The sequence below is a fragment of the Lynx rufus genome, unplaced genomic scaffold (assembly GCF_022079265.1).
Source record: "Lynx rufus isolate CCGP_SWC_20201006 ecotype Redwood Valley unplaced genomic scaffold, mLynRuf1.p SCAF_18, whole genome shotgun sequence".
NCBI classification, from domain to species: Eukaryota; Metazoa; Chordata; class Mammalia; order Carnivora; family Felidae; genus Lynx; species Lynx rufus.
In genome coordinates this window covers 22268154-22288683 of record NW_025814832.1, presented here as the reverse complement: position 1 = coordinate 22288683, position 20530 = coordinate 22268154, and the positions used below count along the sequence as shown (strand labels likewise).

Sequence of the window (20530 nt, the reverse complement as noted above, 5' to 3'; positions counted from 1 at the left end):
GGGGCCCTGGAAGTTGATGGGGGAGGGTCTCCAGTGAGTTGTGGGACCGTGATAGGGGAGCCATGGGCTCCTTGGAGAGGGCCGGACACCTTAGCAGTGGGAAGAGGAAGGAGTGACCCCGAAAACATCTGGCCTTGTGGGGTGGGGAGGACAGAGAAGGTTCAGATATCTCTGTACTCCGGCCCAGCCTTCCTTGCCCTCTCGGCACAGCGGCTGGCCACTCTGCTAATCCAGCATGAGCGGCTGCAAGGGGTACAGTCCCCAGGAGTCCTCATCATCTTCTGGTTCCCGTGTGTGGTCTGTGCCATTGTCCCCTTCCGCTCCAAGATCCTGTCAGCCGTGGCAAAGGTAAGGGGCAAAAGGGGAACCTGCCAGGTGCAGCCCCATCTAGGGGATGGCCTCGGGGCTCAAGGTCACCCCTGGGTCCCAAGCTGCCCCTCCCCTGCTCCCAGGACCTCCCCTGCTATTCAGTCCTTTCTACGTTGTCCCCTACTTGCTGTATCTGTGCTGGGAAGCAGACCGGGGAGCCGGGGGTGAGGGCTGGTGTCACACAAGGGAATGAGGCGGGACACGGCCATTGTGGGGTGTTCACTGGATACAAGGGGCCTTCTGCCGCCACCAAGGGCACCGCCACGTGCAGGGTCTGCCAGGGGTCTGCCAGCGTCTGCGTATTGGACACGTGTGTGAGGACGGGCACAAGTAGTCTGTCCTACCAGGAAGTCCTGTTGTCCTGCTCTCCCCTTTTCTTCCCATCCCCCTCACTTCTCTGGTCTTCGTCTTGACCTTTCCTGCGGTGGTGGGGTGCAAGATTCCTCCGTTTCCAGGGTGGGGGGCAGTCGAACGTGGTAGTAAAAGTGCAGGCTCAGAATATTCTAGTCGCCCTCTCTGTGATCCTGGGCCAGTTGCTTCGCGATCATTCCCTCGATTGCAAACTGGATATCCCGAGATTTCCTACCCTGTGGGGAGGGTCAGACAAGGTGACTTCGGTGGGGTGCTTGGCTAGCCCTCACCGAACAGCGGCCGCCTCGTGACCTCGCCCCATCTCTCGGAACCTTCTGGGTCCTGCATCCCACCCCGAGGGAGCCTGGTACCCCAAAGGACCCCGTGGGGGGGCAGGACTGCAGGTCCAGGGTTGCCTGTGTCTGACGTCCCTCCCCACTCTCCCCTGCAGGGCAAGACCTCAGACCCTTCCGCTTCGCCACCTTCTACATCTACTTCACCCTGGTGCTTTTCGCTCTCATCCTGTCCTGCTTCAGGGAGCAGCCGCCATTTTTCTCCCCAAAGAATGTCGACCCTGTGAGTCTGCCATGGAGGCCGGGTGGCCGTAGGGTTTCCATAGCCCACTCCTCAGCCCAGCCCTTACCAGCAGCTCCCGTCCCTTCCAGTTCCTTCCATCCCCATGTCGTCCTTCCCTCCAGGAAGGAACGAGGGCCCCTGCTCCTTCTGCTCCGCTTCGGGAGGGTGGTGGGCACGCCAGAGTCTTCCTCTCCTACCCTCTCATCTTCTAGAACCCCTCCCCAGAGGTCAGCGCTGGCTTCTTCTCCCACCTGTCTTTCTGGTGGTTCACAAAGTGAGTCAGCTCTCCCTCCGTGCTGGGCCAGAGGGAGGAGGAGAGGGGAGGTGGGGAGGAAGGGGTGCGGGCGGAAGTTGAGCCGGCTTGTTTCCCTGCCCCAAACCCTGACCCCAGAGGGCATTCGGGGCAGGCGAGGGTGAGGAAACCTGTCCATTTGGACCATTTGGACTGGGGGCTGAGTGTAGAGGCCCGGCTGGCCCAGCTCCCATCCCAGCCCTGCATCTGGGCCTGTTCACAGGAACAGGCCCCGGGAGCTAGAGGGAAACTGTAATTACTTCCGAGCTCTTCCATCTGGGATAAGCTTACAGCTTGTCATTTCCTTGGCGGCCCCTCAGTGTGGCTTGAGCAGGATAATTGTGTCTGTGACCTGGGTGACAGCTCATTAACCACACCACACTGAGGAGGCACCTGGGTCTGGGACTCCATCCACCGGCACTTGTCCTCTCCCCGGGGCCACAGTCGGTGTGAATTTCATCACCAAGGCGCGAGGGTCAACATGGCATCTGGGGAAGAGGCGGAGACGGGGTGGGTAGGGATAGGAACTCGGGATGGGAGGCAGTGACCTCCAGGCTGTTCACTGGGGCAATAAAGGAGATCCTGCCCATGGCCACAGCCCTTCAGGGAGACTCTGGGGGCTCTGGAGACCCTGGTCCCTAGCTCTAGGCTGCTGAGCTCTGACCCTGCGTGGGCTTGCTGCCCGCCCCAGGATGGCCATCCTTGGCTACTGGCGCCCCCTGGAGGAGCAGGACCTCTGGTCCCTGACCGAGGAGGACCGCTCGCAGGTGGTGGTGGACAGGCTGACAGAGGCTTGGAAGAAGCAGCAGAAGCAGGCAGCGCGGTGAGGCCCTCCCTGGGTTCCCACATCCCAAGTCTCCTGCGGGGGAGGCAGGTAGCCCTGAGGCCGATCGCAGGGGTGGAGGTGGGGAGAAAAGCAGGTGCGGGCGGTCCTGAGGGGGGACGCCCGGGCCTGAGTGGGGCCAGCTCTCCCCAGCTCTTCTAATTCCAGGGAATAGCTGACACTTGTGTAGCATTTAGTCTGTCGCTACGTGGCCCTAAACACGTAGATTCACTCAATCTCTAACAGCCCTGCCGTGTGGGTTCTATTGTTTCCGTGTTACAAGTGGACGCTGAGGAGCGAGGGCTTAACAGGGCCTGCAAGGTCCCCGAGCTGGTGGTGGCGGGGCTGGAACCCACTGGTGTCCGGACCCACTGCTCTCACCACTGTGCTATCGTGCCCGTCCTGAAAGGTGTTTTCCAGGGACTTTCCTCAGAAGGGGAAGGGTCAGGGGAAGAAGGTTGAGGCCAGCCATTCTTCTCAATCCCGCCTCCTCCTGTCTGGAGGAAGGGACCGAAGAAGATGATCCTTGGACTGAAGGGCCTTCCCACTGGCAATTTCCCATCAAAGACTCAGGGACCTGTCTGGCCAACTGCCCAACCAAGAGAGCTAGAGCTCCGAGTCCTCCTTCCCTACCCATTTCTGACCCCAGGACTGAACCCCCTTCCCTCCCACCCATAATTGGGGACCCAGGACCTCCGTGCTTTTTCAGCCCAGAGCCCCTGATGGGCAGCTGGCTGGTGGAGGAGCCAGGGACTTGGACTTAGTCTGTGGTGTCTCGGCTTCCTTAGTTCGGGGCCTCGGAGAAGACATACGGGCCCCCCAGTCTGCATGCGGCACCCCCTCTCTTCCCTTCCATGCCACCTTTACCCTCTCCCTGCCCAGCTCTTCAGTGACCAGGTCACTCGCCATCTCTGCCCTTGTCTCCCTTTCCTGTCGGCATCCTCCCTGGAGCCATGCTGTGGAGGCAGGGAGAGGGCTGGAAATTGCTTGAGTTGTAGTTCTTGGGGGTAGTGGTTAAGGCCCGTGAGATAGCCTCATACGCCTGCAGACAGAGTCACTTGGGGAGTTCTCACCCGGAAGGTCATGTTGTCTACCCCTCTGCCAGTCCTAAGAGCCGAGAAAGCAGGTCCCTGCACCCCCTGCTCCTCGTCAGGCCCCACTGGTGCTTGTCTTGTGGGGCGCATGTGACCCTTCCTACCCACTGCTCCTTCCTCCCTGGACCAGACACAAGGCCGCGGTGGCATCTGGGAAGAGTGTGTCCGGTGAGGATGTGGTGCTGCTCGGGGGCCGGCCCAGGCCCCGGGAGCCATCCTTCCCGCGGGCCGTGCTGGCCACCTGTGGTTCCGGCATCTTCACGAGCATCTGCTTCAAGTTGACCCAGGACCTGCTCTCCTTTGTCAATCCGCAGCTGCTCAGGTCTGACCACACTCACTCTTGCCGCTACCCTCTTGGGTAAGGGGCGCCGGCTGGCGTCCCTGAGGTCTGAGCGCAGAGGGACACCATGGGAAAGATCCCAGACCGGGACCGAAGGGGCTCTCCCCACTTGCTGTGTGGCCTTTGGCAAGTGACAATACCCCTGTGCCAGAGTTTCCCCAATTCCCATCCAGCTCATCTTCATTGGGTACGTGCTGTATGCCAGGCACCCTGGCGGGCGGATGAACAAACATCCTCTCTTCAAATCCCACCCCCACCCCCAACAATCCTACAGAGAGGTGCCCCTAATCCCATCTTACGAGAGAGAGGAAGTGGAAAAACTAAACGCAAAACGAACGAGGAAGCAGGAACTCAGAGAGGTGAAATTGCCCGAGGGCACACACAGCTGGTAAAGATGGATTGGAGTCCAGGGCTCTGAACTCCAGCCAGGGGGTCCTTGCCAGTTGATAGGCTCTGTCGTCTGTCCCATGAGTGGCCTGGACCAGGGAAAGCTCTCAAATTGGGGGGTAAGAAGGAGGGCTACCTCGCCGCTGAGCCCCCTAACACCTTGTCCCTCCACGTGTGCATCGGTGTATTCTCATTCAAAAAACAGCTGTTGAGCCCCCAGTGTACCAGAATGACGCTAGATACTAGGGATGCAGAGATCTAGAAGACACGGTGGAAGACCAATGTGGGAATCCATTAGAGCACTGTGCAGACAGAGGTAGACTCGGGTGTCTGGAAATCCCTAGGAGGGACAAGGAGGCCAGGCTGGGAAGGAGCAACAGCAGGTGCGCTTGCTTCCAGGAGAGGTCAGCAAGGTGGGAAGGACAGTCAGGTGTTGGTCGACTAGGTGAGGAAGGAGGAGAAAGTTCAGCGCATGCAGAGTCACAAAGGCCTCAGCCGACATGACTCAAGAACTCCGGGTATTTCCGGAGGAAAGGGTGACCCTAGGGAGGGAGAGAGAGGGAGAGCTAAGGAAATCCTTGGAAGATTTGAAGCCAGGGGAGGGGCATCTGGTTTGCATTTCAGAAGGACTCCTCTGTCAGGGGATGTAGGGCCGGGTGGCGGGATGGAGGTGGGCCAACCAGATCAGAGGAGAGTCCAGGCCAGGAATGAGATACGATTCAGGAGCTGCTGGGGAATTGCCAGGGAGAGGGAGGGGTCGTGGGCCACCTGGCTGTCGGATCTTTCTCTGAGATGATGAATGCAGCAGGAGGAGGGAGCTGGGCACCAGGCAAGGTGGTGAGTTGAGTCTTGGCTACGTTGGAGTCAAGGTGCTGGGGGACATTGTCCCAAGGGGACATTCCCAGCTAGCTGGAGACCACAGTTTCAGAGCCATCAGGTAGAGGCCCAGGGTCCGGTGTCTGTGGCTGGGCTCTCCCAGAGAACTCATGTCGGTGGCCCCAGACAGAGCCCTAGGGAACTGTGACAGGTAAGGGGTGAGCACAAGGCTGGTTTGGAAGGGCGAAAGCTGGGGAAAGAGCCAGTCGTGGAGCAGAGCACAGAGAATACTTCTGGCAGAAAGCATGGCCTCCAGTGCAGCAGGTTGGCCGGTGAAATAGAGCCTGAGGGGGACAACGTGGGGTTTGTTAGTGCCGAGAATAGAGGCTGAGACGGAGGGGAAGGACCTAGAGCAGTGGGTCTGCCTTGGAGAGCAGGGGCTAGGGAGGTCTAGAAAGTTCCCATAAGGAAAACGCATTCATTTCCTATGGCTGCTGGGACAAATTGCCACAAACTAGGTGGGGAGGGGCCTTAAAACGACAGGAACTTACCGTCTCACAGTTCTGGAGGCCAGAAGTCTGAAATCAAGATGTTGGCGGGGTTGGCCCCTTCTAGAGGTTCTGAATGAGAATCTGTACTGTGCCTCCTAGCTTCTTGTGGTTGCTGGCAATCCTTGGCCTCCGCTTGTAGACACATCACCCCCATGTCGGCCTCCAGCATTCTCCCCAGTGTGTGTGTGTGTGTGTGTGTGTCCACGTCCATGTGCCCATATCTGTGTGCGCACTCACATCTGTGGGTCTCTGTGTGCAAATCCCCTTCTCCTTCTCTTATAAAGACACCGGTCCCTGGATTAGAGCCCACCCGACTCCAGTATGACCTCATTCTAACTTGATTACATCCGTAGAGACCCTATTTTTGAATAAGGTCAAATTCGCAGGTACCGGAGGTTAGGACTGGAACGTCTTTTTGGGGGGGAGACACAGTCAACACGCAGCAAAAGGAGAGGCCTGTCTACACCTCGGGAGGTAGCTCCATGAGGTCGAGGGGAGGTTTGTCCCAACATGGAAGAGACTTGGTCATGCCGGTGGGTGAAGGTACAGAGCCACCAGCAGGGATGAAGATGTTGATGGTCCAGAAAAGGTGGCAATGAGGGAGCGTGTTGCTGAGCAGGTGGATGGGAGTCAGGGCTCAGCGGGGCAGGATCAGGCTCAGAAAGCCAGAAGAAAAAGAAGAGAGCAAGTGTTTGGAGGGAAGTCCGTGGTTGTCAGGGAGTTCTCAATGGGTGGGTAAGTGGTAAGACACGAGCGGGGCGGCTACTGAGTGGGGTGGGGTGGGGTGGGGAGTGGGGGCAGTGAGAAGGTTAGAGACAAGAGGTGCAGAGGGCCAGGGGACAAGGGGTAGATTAGCACCCTGGAGAAGGTCACCGGCAGCACCGGGGGCCACTGATGTTGGAAAGGCTGGATTTGAGGGGGAGCGTCTGTGGGGTCGTGTGGTAGGTTCTAGAGCCTTCAGCAGCCAAGGAGAAGGTGCAGGAAAGTCTAAGCTATGGACCTGTGGCATCTCTTCCTGCCACGTGGTCCAAGAGGCAAGAAAGGCAGGCAGGCAGGCTCGCAGGGAGAGAGTGATAGAAGCAGTGGGCCGCAGGGCCATGGCAGGTGGGAAAAGAGGTGAGGGCAGAAGGGACGGAAGATGGGGGGGTCATGGTCTTAAGGTGGCATAGGGCTGAGCCGGGGTGTGGGGGTGGTCTGGGTGGGGGTGTGGAGGGCCAGCAGCCCCTGCCTGGGAGAGTGGAGGCTAAGGGTGGGAGGGGAGGGCGGCAGTAGAAGGAGTGGCCTGGGGGACCCCTCCCCGCTCTCATGCCTCTCTCCTCTCCTTGCAGCATCCTGATCAGGTTTATTTCAAACCCCGTGGCCTCCACCTGGTGGGGTTTCCCGGTGGCCCGGCCGATGTTTGCATGCTCTGTGACTCCGCTCTCACAACAGTATCTCCACTGTATCTATGTGATGGTGTTGAGGCTTCGTTCAGCGATCACAGGGGTCATCTATAGGAAGGTCCGCTGGAACAGGGTGCCGGGGGGCCTGGGTGTGAGTCTGACTCTCCTTGGCTGGCCGGCTGTAGTCGCCTTCCTGTGTGTCTGGACTCCTTCCTCTGTTTGCCTCTTTGTTCCTAGCTTTTGACATTGTCTGATGGCCGGGGGCTTCTGCACCTGTTTTCGTATTTGGCCTTTTTCCGTATGTTTGTTTCTATCTGTTTGGCTGACTACCATTTCTTGCTTCCTGCCCAGCTCCACGTTTCTGATCCATAGGCCTCTGTCCATCTGTGGGGGTCTGTGCACATTCTTTAGGTATTTGTCTTCTCGATCCATCCATGCCTCCTCAGAACCTGGGTCCTTCCATCTTGGCTGGGGTGGCTTTAATCGTCTTGCTGGTCCCACTCAACGGAGCTGTGGCCATGAAGATGCGTGCCTTACAGGTAGGCGCTATCACGGGTCTGCTGCTCCTGCCTGGAACACCCGGCCAAGGTGCCTGGGGGAGGGCCTTCCCTAACCTGGGGCCCCTCAGTTGCCTTGCTTACTGAGGAAGGATGGCTATAAGCCGCTTCCACAAACCTTAGCTCACTCCAACCTCATGACAGCCCTGGGAGGGCTCTAGCCACATTCTCGTGTAGCAGCTGAGAAATCAAAGCCCAGAGAGATAAGGGCAGTCCAGAATCAGGGCGAGCCGGGCCTCAAACCTGCGTCTTCCAGTCTTTTTAAAAAATTTTTTTTTTAACGTTTATTTATTTTTGAGACAGAGAGAGACAGAGCATGAATGGGGGGAGGGTCAGAGAGAGAGGGAGACACAGAATCAGAAGCAGGCTCCAGGCTCTGAGCTGTCAGCACAGAGCCCGACGCGGGGCTCGAACTCACAGAGCGCGAGATCACGACCTGAGCGGAAGTCGGACGCTTAACCGACTGAGCCACCCAGGCACCCCTGCATCTTCCGGTCTAATGAGAGCCTTCTCCCACCACACTGTGCTCAGTGTAAATAGCCAGTCGTCCAAGCCTTCATTTTCAAATGTTTATTGAAGTCTTCAGTAGCCTCCCACTGTGCGTAGAATAAATGACAAACTCCCCATGACCACCCACCAGGCCCCTGCCCACCTGCAAGTCCTCACCCCCCAGGGCATGGCCAAGTGGCAGCCACTCTGGCCTTCTTTCTTTTCTCCAAAGCACCAAGCTACGCGTACCTCTGGGCCCCCCCACCCACTGTTCCCTGCCATGCGTCTCATCCCTTCCTTGCTTGCTCACTCCTCCCCATTGTTCCCCAGCATAAACTCTGAGTTCCCAGTCCCCACCCCGTTACTCTCCCACAGAGTCCCACGTACTGATTTACTAAGCATTTACTTAGTTAATGTTTGCTTCCTGTTTGCCTCCCCCATCAGACTGTCAGCTTCATGATGGCCGGGGCCTCGCTTGAGTTGTTCATCATTATGTGCCGCATGTCTAACACGTGGCCTGGCACAGAGTAGGCATGCAACGAATAGGGCTGAATGGATAAATCAAGTCGGGCTGCCGTGCCCTGGGTTAGGGCCTGGGGAAACAAAGAGAAAGTTAAGCGGTCTGCACCCTCAGGAGGCCCCCAGTCTGACTGTGGAGTCCTGCGCACGCGGGATTTCCACGGGAACAAAAGAGAAGAACAGCGTGACTTAGAAACCCAGCAAAGGGGGCGGAGGATGCTGCCTGGGAGGGTCAGTGATGGAAGCACTGAGGTTGGAGTTGGACTCTGGGCGGAGGAGAGGGCGCAGCTGGGCTGAGGGGCAGCACGGGCCATGCAGCAGGACGAGGGGGGAATGGGAGCCGTCTGAATGGCTGCGGTGCGTGCCAGGGCACGGAAGGTAGGAGCCCCAGTGGGGAGAGGTCTGGGGAGGAGAGCAGGGCGTGTCACTGCCACTCTTCCCACGGGCGGAGCAAATGAAGTTCAAGGACTCGCGCACCAAGCTGATGAGTGAGATCCTGGGTGGCTTCAAGGTGCTGAAGCTGTATGCCTGGGAACCCGTTTTCTTGGGGAAGGTGGAGGGCATCCGGGAGGACGAGCTCCAGATACTACGCCAGTCTGCCTACCTCCAAGCCATATCCACGTTCACCTGGGTCTGCACCCCCTTCCTGGTGTGACTCCCCCCCGACCGGGGCTGGCCCCCCACCTCCCACCTGGCCAGCCCAGGCCTCTGGACTCAACAGATTCCATTCTGACACTCGCCCTCCACCCCTGCCCCGGTGACCCTGATTACCCTTGGGGTCTATGTGTCCGTGGACCAGAACAACGTGCCTGATGCCGAGAAGGCCTTTGTGTCTGTGTCCCTGTTCAATATTTTAAAGACCCCCCAGAACCTGCTGCCCCAGATAATCAGCGGCCTGGTCCAGGTAACCCCGGGTAGGGCTGGGGGTTCTGCGGGAGGTAGGGCAGGCTGTTAGGGTCAGGGGACAATCCAGGAGAATTATTGGAATTGAGGGGGCGGGCAGTTGGCATGAGGTCATTAGAACCAGGGGTCATTTGGAGACAGAGGAAGAGAGGAAAGGTCCCTGGAAACATGGATTCTGAAGACAACCTCCTCGTACCAACCTAGACCCTATTCTTGGCAGTGGGTGCCAGAGAAGACTCAGTCGTAGGGTGGGGGGTGTCCAGCACCCCGTCTGGGTCTTTAGGGGGCCCTGCCTCTCCCAGGAAGTCCGGGCCAGGCAAGTGTGGGAGCGGGTGGGGGAAGGGAGAGCTTCCTGGGCTGACTCACTCTCCGGCAGATCAGTTTGTCTCTGAAACGGATCCAGCATTTCCTGAGCCAAGATGAACTTGACCCCCACTGTGTGGAAAGAAAGACCATCACCCCAGGTCCAGACACCCTCTACCTGGGCTGCCCTTGCCCCAGACCCTGCTCCAGAAAATCTTCGGTTCCAAGCTTTTAACTTATCCGTTTCTTCTTCCTGTCTTCCCACCGGCCCCGCCTTCTCCCTCCCTTTGTGCAGTCCCTCCCCGGGCCTCCCCCACTTTTTTTTCCTTTCTTAGGCCTCCCTGCCCCCCCCCCCCCCGCCAAGCTTCCCTGCCTTCTCACATTGGCCCCTCCCCCCAGGGCTCCCGTCACCTCTCCCTCCCCTCACCCCACCCCCACTCCCAACTCCTTCCACTCCCATCTTTGGCCTGGAAACCAGAAAGAGCCTCAACTTGTCAAGGTGGTATCTGAAAGGGAGGAGGGCTTGAGTCTCTAGGTGAGAGGTTGGGGAAGGAAATCCCAATCCCTACCTCTGACTGGGTTCCTGGACTCCTTGCCCTCAGTCTAGACATCCAGGTGCCGAAAGGGGCACTGAGTGGCTGTGGTGGGGCCTGTGGGCTGTGGGAAGTCCTCCCTGGTGTCTGCCCTGCTGGGAGAGATGGAGAAACTGGAAGGCACGGTGTGTGTGAAGGTGAGAGAGGGTACAACTCCCGGGAAGGGCCGCTTGGCCAGGCCCGGGGTACACCCTGAGGCAGCTTCTCCTCCGGCCAGGGCTCTGTGGCCTACGTGCCCCAGCAGGCATAGATCCAGAATTGCACTCTTCAGGAAGACATACTCTTTGGCCGAGCCCTGGACCCCAAGCGGTACCAACAGGCTCTGGAAGCCTGTGCCTTGCTAGCTGACCTGGAGATGCTGCCTGCCGGGGACCAGACGGAGATTGGAGAGAAGGTACAGGGTCCCCTCCCATCCTCTAGGGAGTCAGCACATACAGCTGCCCACCTTAGCCCAGCTCAGGTCCATAAATGCATTCAATCCTCCCTTCCTTCCTTCCTTCCTTCCTTCCTTCCTTCATGTAAATCACCCAGCTCTGTGCTTGGCAATGGGGGAACGGGTTCTACGACTGGGATAGGCTGACTTATGAACAGGTAGGGGGTGTAGAATGCCCTGGGGACCAGGCCGGAAGCCGGTGCAGGGGACAAGGAGGGAAGTGAGGGTGGGCAGAGCTGCATAAGGAAGGGCGTCACTTTTGAGCTGAATCTTAACAGCTGAGGAAAAAGAGCTCATCGTCCATTCATTCATTATCGGATTTTATTACATACCTACTGCATGCCAGACTGTCTTACATGGCAACGAATACCAGACTAAAATCTCTGCCCTTTATATCACTTATATTCTAGTGAGGGAAAGAGAGGACAAGCAAGATAAATATATATTATTTATTATAATATTAATATAATATTGTATTATATTAATATTATATTAAATTAAGTCGGACTTATACTAATTAATATTAAGTCCTATATTATTATAATATAATGTAGTATTATTTATAAAATATATATTAGATAAATGTTAAGGGGAAAGAATGAAACAGGAAAGGGATATAGGAATATGTACAGGGCTGTATTGTTAGGATGCCTTGGGAAAGCCTCACTGAGAACAAGTGAGGAAGTAGTCCATATCTGGGGACATTTGAGGCAGAGAGATCAGTAAGTGCAAAGGCCCTGAGGCCTTTGTGTTGAAGCAGTCAGGATCCACAAGGAGGCCGGTGTGGCTGGAGTGGAGTGAGCTGGGGTGAGGAGGAGTAGGTGAAGCCACTGAGGTATCCAGGCAGCCAGGTCATGTAAGGCCTTGTGGGCTTTTATCAGGAGTGATGGAAAGTCTTCGAAGGTGTGAACCAAGGAACAGTGATGGGACCGGCATTCCGGGGCAGTTTGGTGCGAGTAGAGGTTTGGAAGAGGTGGGGAGGGTACAGGGCAAGGCAGAACCTTAAAAACCTTAGTGAAGGTTTTGGCCTATACCCTAAAAACCACAGGGCACCAGTGAAATTTTTAAGATTCATTTACTTTTAATTGTTGCCAAATTTACACACCATAAAATTTACCATCTTAGCCATTTTTAATTGTGCAGGTCAGTCGCCGTAAGTATATTCACATTGTCGTATAGCCAAGTGCAAACCTCTTTTCATCTTGCCCTGTGCCCATGTAAACAATTCCCCATGCACCCCGCTCCCCTCAGCCCTTGGCAACTGTCATTCTACTTCCTGTCCCTAGGAAGTTGACTACTCCAGGTACATCATATAAATGGAATCCTACAGCATGATACCTGCTTTTGTGTGTGTGTGTGTGTGTGTGTGTGTGTGTGTGTGACTGGCTTATTTCACTTTGCATACTATCCTCAAGGTTCATTCATGTTGTTACATGTGTCAGAATCTCTTTCCTTTTTAAGGTCAATATTTTATTATGCATATGGGTCACATTTTGCTTATCCATTCACCTGTCAGGGGACACTTGGATTGCTTCCACCTGTTAGCTATGGTGAATAATACTACTCTGAACACGGGCATGCAAATATCTTTTGGAGACCCTACTTCCAATTCTTCTGAGTATGTACCCAGAAGTGGGATTGCTAAGTCACGAGGTAATTCTATTTTTTGAGCAAATGCCATGCCGTTCTCCGTCACGGCTGCACCCTTTTATATTCCCACTAACCGTGCAGGAGGATTTCACCTTCCGCACATCCTGGCCAACGCTGTCGTTTTCTTGGGGGGAGCGGGTGTTTGGTTTTTGACAGCGGCCATTCTCATGGCTGCGAGATGGTATTTCATTGTGGTTCGGACTCGCGTTTCCCTAGTGATTAGTGATGCTGAGCATCTTGTGTTTCTTGCCATTTGAAGATTTTTCTTTGGAGGACTAGCTATTCAAGTCCTTTGCTCATTTAAAAAATTTTTTTTGGGGCGCCTGGGTGGCGCAGTCGGTTAAGCGTCCGACTTCAGCCAGGTCACGATCTCGCGGTCCGTGAGTTCGAGCCCCGCGTCGGGCTCTGGGCTGATGGCTCAGAGCCTGGAGCCTGTTTCCGATTCTGTGTCTCCCTCTCTCTCTGCCCCTCGCCCGCTCATGCTCTGTCTCTCTCTGTCCCAAAAATAAATAAACGTTGAAAAAAAAATTAAAAAAAAAAATTAAAAAAAAAATTTTTTTTTAATGTTTATTTTTTTGAGAGAAAGACAGAGACAAAGCAAGGGAGGGGCAGAGAGACAGGGAGACACAGAATCCCAAGCAGGCTCCAGGCTCTGAGCTGTCGGCACAGAGCCCGACGCGGGGCTCAGACCCATGCACCATGAGATCATGACCTGAGCCGAAGTCAGACGCTTAACTGACTGAGCCACCCAGGCATCTGCCCCAAGTCCTTTGCTCATTTTTAATCCAGTTGTTTGGCTTTCTGTTGTCGATGTGCAGGAGTTCCTTATGTAGACTGGATATTAACCCCTTATCAAGTTTACGAGTCGCAAATATTTTCTCCTCTTCTGAAAGTTGCCTTTTCACTCTGTGGATCGTGTCCTTTGATGCGCAAAAGTTTTCAATTTTAATGTGATCCGATATATCTTGTTTTACTGTTACTGCCTGTGCTTTTAGTGTCAGATCCAAAAAAAATCATCGCCAAACCTGATGAAACTTTCCTCCTATGCTTTCTTCTAAGAGTTTTATAGTTTCCGCCCGGGAGGTTTTTCACACTGACGATTTTGGTATGTATTCCCTCAAGACAGACATTCCCTAACATAACTATACTTGAATTATCAAAATCAAGAAACTTAACATTGATACGAGACTATTATTTAATTTCCTGTCTGTATTCACATGTTCTCACTTGTCCCCGTAAATGTCTTTTTTAGCTGTTTTCTTTCCTGGGCGACGATCCAGTCCAGGATCACGAGCTGTAGTTAGTTGTCACATTTCTTTATTCTCTGTCAATCTGGAGAATTCCTCAGGCTTTGTCTTTCAGGACCTTGACAGTTTTGAAGACTGCAGGCCAGCTATTTTGTAGAATGTCTCTCAATTTGAACACAATTGGGTTAGATTGTATGTTTGGGGGGGAAGTGTCAAAGAAGTAATATTATGTCCTTACTGGTGCATCATAGCAGGAGACACATGTCAGTTCGTACCTTATTGACAATGCTAACTTTGATCGCTTGATTGAGGTGGTGTCTTTCATCGGTGATTTCATTTACGACGTTCACTGATGATTCTTGCCTGAGTCAGCGTTTGCTGTCGTGTTTGCCAAATGGTGATTCCCTAACCCCATTCCTTCTACGGTTATTAGCTGCCATTCTAGTCTAAAAAAGAGCCTTCCCAGGGCGCCTGGGTGGCTCAGCCGGTTGGGCGTCCGACTTCGGCTCAGGTCACGATCTCGCTGCCCGTGAGTTCGAGCCCCGAGTTGGGCTCTGTGCTGACAGCTCAGAGCCCGGAGCCTGCTTCAGATTCTGTGTCCCCCTCTGTCTCTGTTCCTCCCCTGCCTGTGCTCTGTGTCTCTCTCTCAAATAAAAAAAATATATAAAAAAATTAAAAAGGGCTTTCCCCTCCTTCCCCTTTTTTACTTATTAATCTCTTTATATCAATACAAGCTCAGGAATTCTTATTTGACTCAATGGATTATAATCCCCTACCATCATCACTTATCTTGATGTTCAACTTGTCCATGGAGGGTTTTAAGTAGGAACATGACCTGCATTTTGTAAAGCTGCCCTGACTGCAGTGTGAGGGGCCCAAAGGCACAGGAACCAGTGAGAGACTCTCATGGTGGTCTGGGGGAAGCAATGAGGACCTGAGCCGGGCAGTGGGGATGGGAGTCTGAGGTTATAGGAAGCCAAAGGAGACCTCCTCATCTATGATACAACCCCTCCTTCCCATCTCTCCTGGAGCCGCACTAACCTTGCGCACACACAAACCTAATTTAGTGCCCAGCACTTAGTAGGCACTCAAAAAAGACTGGTTCGTTGAATGCAGACATGCTCACATGCCTCAGTCACTTCAGCTGTGTGCCCACCCCCTGCTTCTCCCCGCAGCTCGAGCTCCCATCCCACATTTGCCACTACCCAACCCATTCTGGGTCCATTTCTCAGGGTATCTGAAAAAGCTGGGTCCTGTTCCAGAGGGAATGAAGGAAGCTGGAGGTGGGAAAACATACCACACCTCTGGGGTCTGCTTTCGGGGCCCAGCCCTGCTGCTATTGCCTCGGTTTCCACATCATGGGTTTAAAGAGAGATCTTACCTCTCCTCTGACTCCTGGACAATCCCAGGGTTAATGAATTCGGGGGCCGGAACCGGGTTTCCATTCTTGCTTCTCCTCTTGAGAGTTCAGGACCTTGGACAAAGTCATTAACATCTTGGGCTCTAATTTCTTCATCTAGAAGGTGGGGCTGATGACACCTCCCTGAAAGGACTGATAGGAGGATCAAATGGGATCCCCGTTATGAAAGCCATCTGCAAACTGTATGGGCGATGGCAGATTAAAAGGTCTATTAAGGACCTCCTGGGGGATTTCCAGCCTTTCAGAGTATACAGGCAGCAGCCAGGGAAACCAGCTGGGCAGGGTGGTGAAGCAGAGGGAGCAGATATCCTCACCTGCCCCGGGGGGACGCTTGAGGGCCACCACGTCTTCTCCTATGGCCTCAGAGCTTCACAGGGACAAGACCAGGCATATCAAATGAGAATTGAGAGGTCTGCTTTGTTGAATGACGGTGACAGGGCCCTTGTCCCCTTGTGCCTGTCTGACTCTCTTCTCCCCAGTACACACCTCCCACCTCTCTCCTCCATCCAGGGCATTCACCTGTCTGGGGGCCAGCGACAGCGGGTGAGTCTGGCCCGAGCTGTTTACAGGGAAGCTGACCTTTTTATGTTGGATGACCCACTGTCAGCTGTGGACTCCCATGTGGCCAAGCATCTCTTTGACCAAGTCATAGGGCCCGAAGGCGTGCTGGCAGGCAAGGTGAGGCCTCCAGGAGGTTGTGGGGGAGGCACGGAGAGATCTAGGGCCTTAGGAGAGAACCAGTGGGAGGCCAAGGGGTTTGGAGGAGACCTGGAGATATGGGAGGCCTGAGAAGCAGGAACGTCTGTTGGGTGGCAGGGGAAGCCCGGGGAGTGGGGACACACCCCAGGGGCACCGAGCCGGCTGCAGTGAGTCTGGGGTGAGGGGTGTGAGATGACTTTCACCCCTGTGCCGACGCCAGGGGAGTGTGTGCTGAGGTCAGTGGAAATGATGGCCTGCTGTCTTCTCCCCAGACACGGGTGCTGGTGACACACAGCATCAACTTCCTGTCCCAGAAGGACTTCATCATAGTACTGGCTGACGGGCAGGTGTCTGAGGCGGGCCCCTACCCAGCCCTGCTGCAGCACAGCGGCTCCTTTGCCAACTTCCTCTGCAACTACGCACCTGACAAGCCCGAGAAGAACCTGAAGGAAGGCAGCAGGACCGGTAACCATCCCTGACCCTCCACATTCCTGTGCCCTCCCGGCATCTCCCCTGTCTTGGGGTGTCTGTCGCTGGATGGGCCCAGTGTCACACAAGGGAGGTTCCGAGGAACTTCGACCATCTGCGTGACAATCAGACGTCACCAAGAGGGAAACCGAACTGGACGTGGTCGAGTGCCTCTCCCTTCTCTTGCCTGTGTGACCTTATCAGCAGCTCAGGCCTCAGAGCCCTACTTTTCCCTTGTGTCCGAAGGGCATAAGGGCCCGGGCCCAGCCTGAACGTCAAGGCTATCTCACAGAGAAGTCATTTGATAAATCTGCAAGTGCTTGGAGAAGTCAGTTAGTTACCAGCAAAGATGGACTGAGTAATTACTATGTCCTAGCACTACTCTCGGCACTGAGAGATGGCCGTGGCCAAATGGAAAATTCCCTGTCCTCGTGGAGCGTTTTGAAGTCTCTGAGCCCAGAAACCCCCCACCCCCTTTGTTGTCCAGTCCTGGCTCCCCAATGCCAAACCCTGGGCTGGCCCACAGATCTTTTCCTGAGTTTTCTTGCCTACTGCTGTATAGACAGCTAACATGACTTGAACATTTACTAAGTGCTGGGCCCCTTGCTAAGCACTTGACACACATATCTTCCCTTTAATCCTCCCAGTCACAATGACACGATCAAGTGGGTACTATTATTATCCCCATTTTACTTGCCTGCCTAAAGTCAGGCAGGGAGGAAGTGACATTTAAGCTCAGCCAGTCTGCCTCCAGAGCCCAAGCCCCCGACCCTTATATTTGAGGCCCCTTCTCCATAGCCCCTGCAGGGAAGTTTTTCTCCGTATCTAACCTAAGTCTTTCTTGCTGCCTTTCCCTCCCCCTCCCCCAGCCCAAAACTGATCGTTTACTTCCGTTCTTGTTCTTGGCTGCCCTTTCGTGTCCTCTCGTGCTTCTCGTGTTCTCTCATGCTGGTCCACTCGGGTCTCTTCTCTGGCGTGGGGATCGGGGAGCACTAGTGGCTTGCAGGGCGAGCTAGCCAGCCGCTTCTCCTTTCTCCCACCCTGCTGCAGCCTTGGAGGACACAGACGAGGAGGAGGTGCTGCTGATTGAGGACACGCTGAGCAATCACACAGGCCTGACGGATAACGAGCCAGTCATGAATGAGGTCCAGAAGCAGTTTATGAGGTGAGCTCCTGAGAGCTCTCAGCGCCCTCCCTATGCCCGGCCAGGTGGGGCACAGGTGGGTGTTCTCTCCCTGACGGCCACACCTGGGCCTCCGGCTACAGCCTGAACCCCCTGGGGCTCTGTCCTGTGGGTTTGTTGGAGATCGCCTCTCTGGGCCTGACCAGCTGCCTTCACAGACAGCTGAGTGTCATGTCCTCGGAAGGTGAGGGCCAGGGCCGGCCTGTGCCCCAGAGACGCCCAGGTTCAACAGAGAAGGTAGTGCAGGCAGCAGAGGGGAAGGCGAGCGGGGCACTGATCCAGGAGGAGAAGGTGGAGATAGGCCGGAGAGGAAGGCTGGAGAGGGCGGGCAGGCCCCCAGCAGTCCCGGGGCTCACGAGAGTCCTCTGTCCTTGACCGCCATGGCCTGCAGGTGAAGCTGAGTGTGTTCTGGGATTACGCCAAGGGCATGGGGCTCTATACCATAGTGGCCATCTGTCTTCTGTACCTGGGTCATAGTGCGGCTGCCATCGGGGCCAGCGTGTGGCTCAGTGCCTGGAGCGATGAGGCTATGGTGGATGGCCGACAGAATAACACCTCCGTGAGGCTGGGTGTCTATGCTGCCTTGAGTGTTTTGCAAGGTGAGCGTGCAGAGACAGCCGGAGGTATTTTCCTCACATCGGAGGTGCTGGATCCCTCAAACAATGCCCTTGACTCTGTGTTTTCTTCCATCATCCCAGCCATTGCCTGGCCCCAGTGCCTCCCTAATCCACCCTAGCAGTCCACCTGCCTCTGGGCCTCTCCAGCTCATCCCAGCAGTGCTCTGTCTCTGAGCCTGCCAGCCACCGTGGCCACCCCCTACCTCCTAACCTTGCCCTGCATGCCTGCCACCTGGCCAGTGAACAAGCACCCCTCCGCCTCCTCCAGCAGGGCTCCTGGTGATGGTATCAGCCATCACGCTGATGGTGGGGAGTGTCCAGGCTGCACGCTCGCTTCACCGGGTGCTGCTGCACAACAGGATGCGCTCGCCACAGTCCTTCTTCCATACGACGCCCTCAGGCCGGATCCTCAACCAGTTCTCTAAGGACATCTACGTCACCGATGAGGTTCTGGCCCCCACCATCCTCATGCCGCTGAATTCCTTCCACAACTCCATCTCCGCCTTCGTGGTCACCATAGCCAGCACGCCGCTCTTCACTGTGGTCACCCTGCCTCTGGCTGTCCTGTACATCACGGTGCAGGTCCGCAGCCAGCTAGGGGGCGTGGTTTTTGTGTAGGCGTGGCTCTCCGGAGGCGGTGGTGTGGGCGGGGCTCTCTGTGGGCGGGGCGCTGGTGTGGGCGGGGCTCTCGTATGGACTGGCCACCAGGGTTGGGACCCAGGGACCTTGCAGTTGGATTTGGTTAGGGACTGTAGTCAGTTACTTTACTTCTTTGAAATTCATTTTCCTCACCTGTAAAATAGAATCCTGGAACCTACATAGGGTTGTTGTTAGGGTAAAATGAAATCTTTGTAAATTGTGACTGACCCTGAAACTCCTTCCTGCTGCCTATTTTTTCTTCTGAAGTTTTGAGACAGGGAGAGCGAGCGGGGGAGAGGCAGAGAGAGAGGGAGAGAGAGCATCCCAAGCAGGCCTCACACTGTCAGGGTGGAGCCCGATTCAGGGCTCCAACTCATGAACCGTGAGATCACGAGCTGAGCTGAAATAAAGCATAGGACGCTTATTAGGTTGAGCCACCCAGGCGATGCCCCCACCCCGCCCCGCCGCTGCCTATTTTTAAATAAAATATTGTTAACCGTGCGAGACACATTATCCTTCCCTTCTTTTAGACATATCTAAACATATATGTGCATATATGTGTTTAACATAGATGATTTGGTAACATGTGGTTACAGGTGATTGTAGAAGTCCTTTGCGTTTCTGAGCCCCTGTCCTGCCATGAGTTTAATCAGTTGATGAAGGTAACCCACAAGGTGGCTGGAAGCTCAGGCCCTTGTGGGGAGTCCCTGATCTGGGCTGTGTTCTGTGCAGGGACAGGAGACTCTCAGATACCCATCCTGTAAGGCCCTGGCCATCTTGGGGCCCACAGGATGGAAACTGGAGGCAGAAACATGTTTTTGTGGGGCTGAAGTTTTAAAAAACTGGAGTTGGGGTGGGGAAAATTTCTTTATGCAAAAGAATACAAAATGATCTTATTTTTGCAAATCTTGTGATATTTTGTGTGACCACCTTGCTGGGACCCCTCAGTGGAGACAGGCACGTTCACTGATTTAGGAGGCCACGCAAGGTCCGTACTGCAATCCAGGCCCCTACAGCGGGGTAAGGGGTCAGGAGCTGAGAGGGATTCAGGAAGGGCTTCGTGGAGGAAGTGGCCTGGAAGATTGAGCAGAGCCGACCAAAGGGAAAGGGTGGAATGAGTTCATGGAGCCACAGGTAGGGAAAGGTAGCCAAGTCTTATGGGTAAGGGGGCTGGCTGGAAGAAGGCCCACATGGGTTCAGAGGGCATCCCGGACTGAGTCAGGGGCCCTACGGTGCTGACCCCAAGCTCTTTCTCCGTCCTCTGCCAGCGCTTCTATGTGGCTACGTCACGGCACCTGAAGCGGCTGGACTCCGTCAGCCGCTCGCCCACATACTCCCACTTTTCAGAGACGGTGACTGGCACCAGCGTCATTCGGGCCTATGGCCGCAGCCAGGACTTCAAGGCCATCAGTGATGCTAAGGTGGACACCAACATGAGGAGCTCCTACCCCTACGTTGCCTCCAACAGGTCACAAGCCTCTTCCCTCACCCCCTGTTCCTCCAAGAGTTCCCACCAGGGTCTCTGCAGGACAGACCCTGGAGTTCTGGGTTCCGGCTCTCCCCCCTACACAGGAAACTGCCCCCTTCCTGTACCTGCCCCACTTCCTCCTTGTCTCGTTCCCACAGGTGGCTGTGGGTCCACGTGGAGTCCGTGGGGAACTGTGTTGTGTTCTTTGCTGCACTCTCTGCTGTGATTGGCAGAAACAGCCCGAGTCCGGGGCTGGTGGGCCTTTCTGTGTCCTACACCCTACAGGTACGCAGGGGTCCGGGCCCCGGGGCGGGGGCCACAACTGGGGCAGAGACAACACAGGTGTCACAAGCATCTCCCG

At 55.3% G+C, this 20530-nt stretch overlaps 1 protein-coding gene across 1 annotated transcript in view; it reads left to right on the top strand.

Annotated features, from left to right (window-relative positions):
- Nucleotides 1-20530, top strand: part of ABCC3 (ATP binding cassette subfamily C member 3) — a 44080-nt gene that overhangs the window by 12030 nt on the left and 11520 nt on the right. Inside the window, 21 exon segments of the mRNA XM_047080412.1 lie at nt 211-355; nt 1172-1296; nt 1509-1570; nt 2280-2411; nt 3636-3827; nt 6928-7178; nt 7354-7526; nt 8998-9194; nt 9303-9450; nt 9826-9913; nt 10288-10385; nt 10387-10482; nt 10563-10739; nt 15606-15773; nt 16067-16259; nt 17313-17427; nt 17604-17747; nt 17833-18044; nt 18334-18644; nt 19970-20169; nt 20328-20454. Coding sequence (XP_046936368.1) covers nt 211-355; nt 1172-1296; nt 1509-1570; nt 2280-2411; nt 3636-3827; nt 6928-7178; nt 7354-7526; nt 8998-9194; nt 9303-9450; nt 9826-9913; nt 10288-10385; nt 10387-10482; nt 10563-10739; nt 15606-15773; nt 16067-16259; nt 17313-17427; nt 17604-17747; nt 17833-18044; nt 18334-18644; nt 19970-20169; nt 20328-20454 — 3354 coding nt within the window.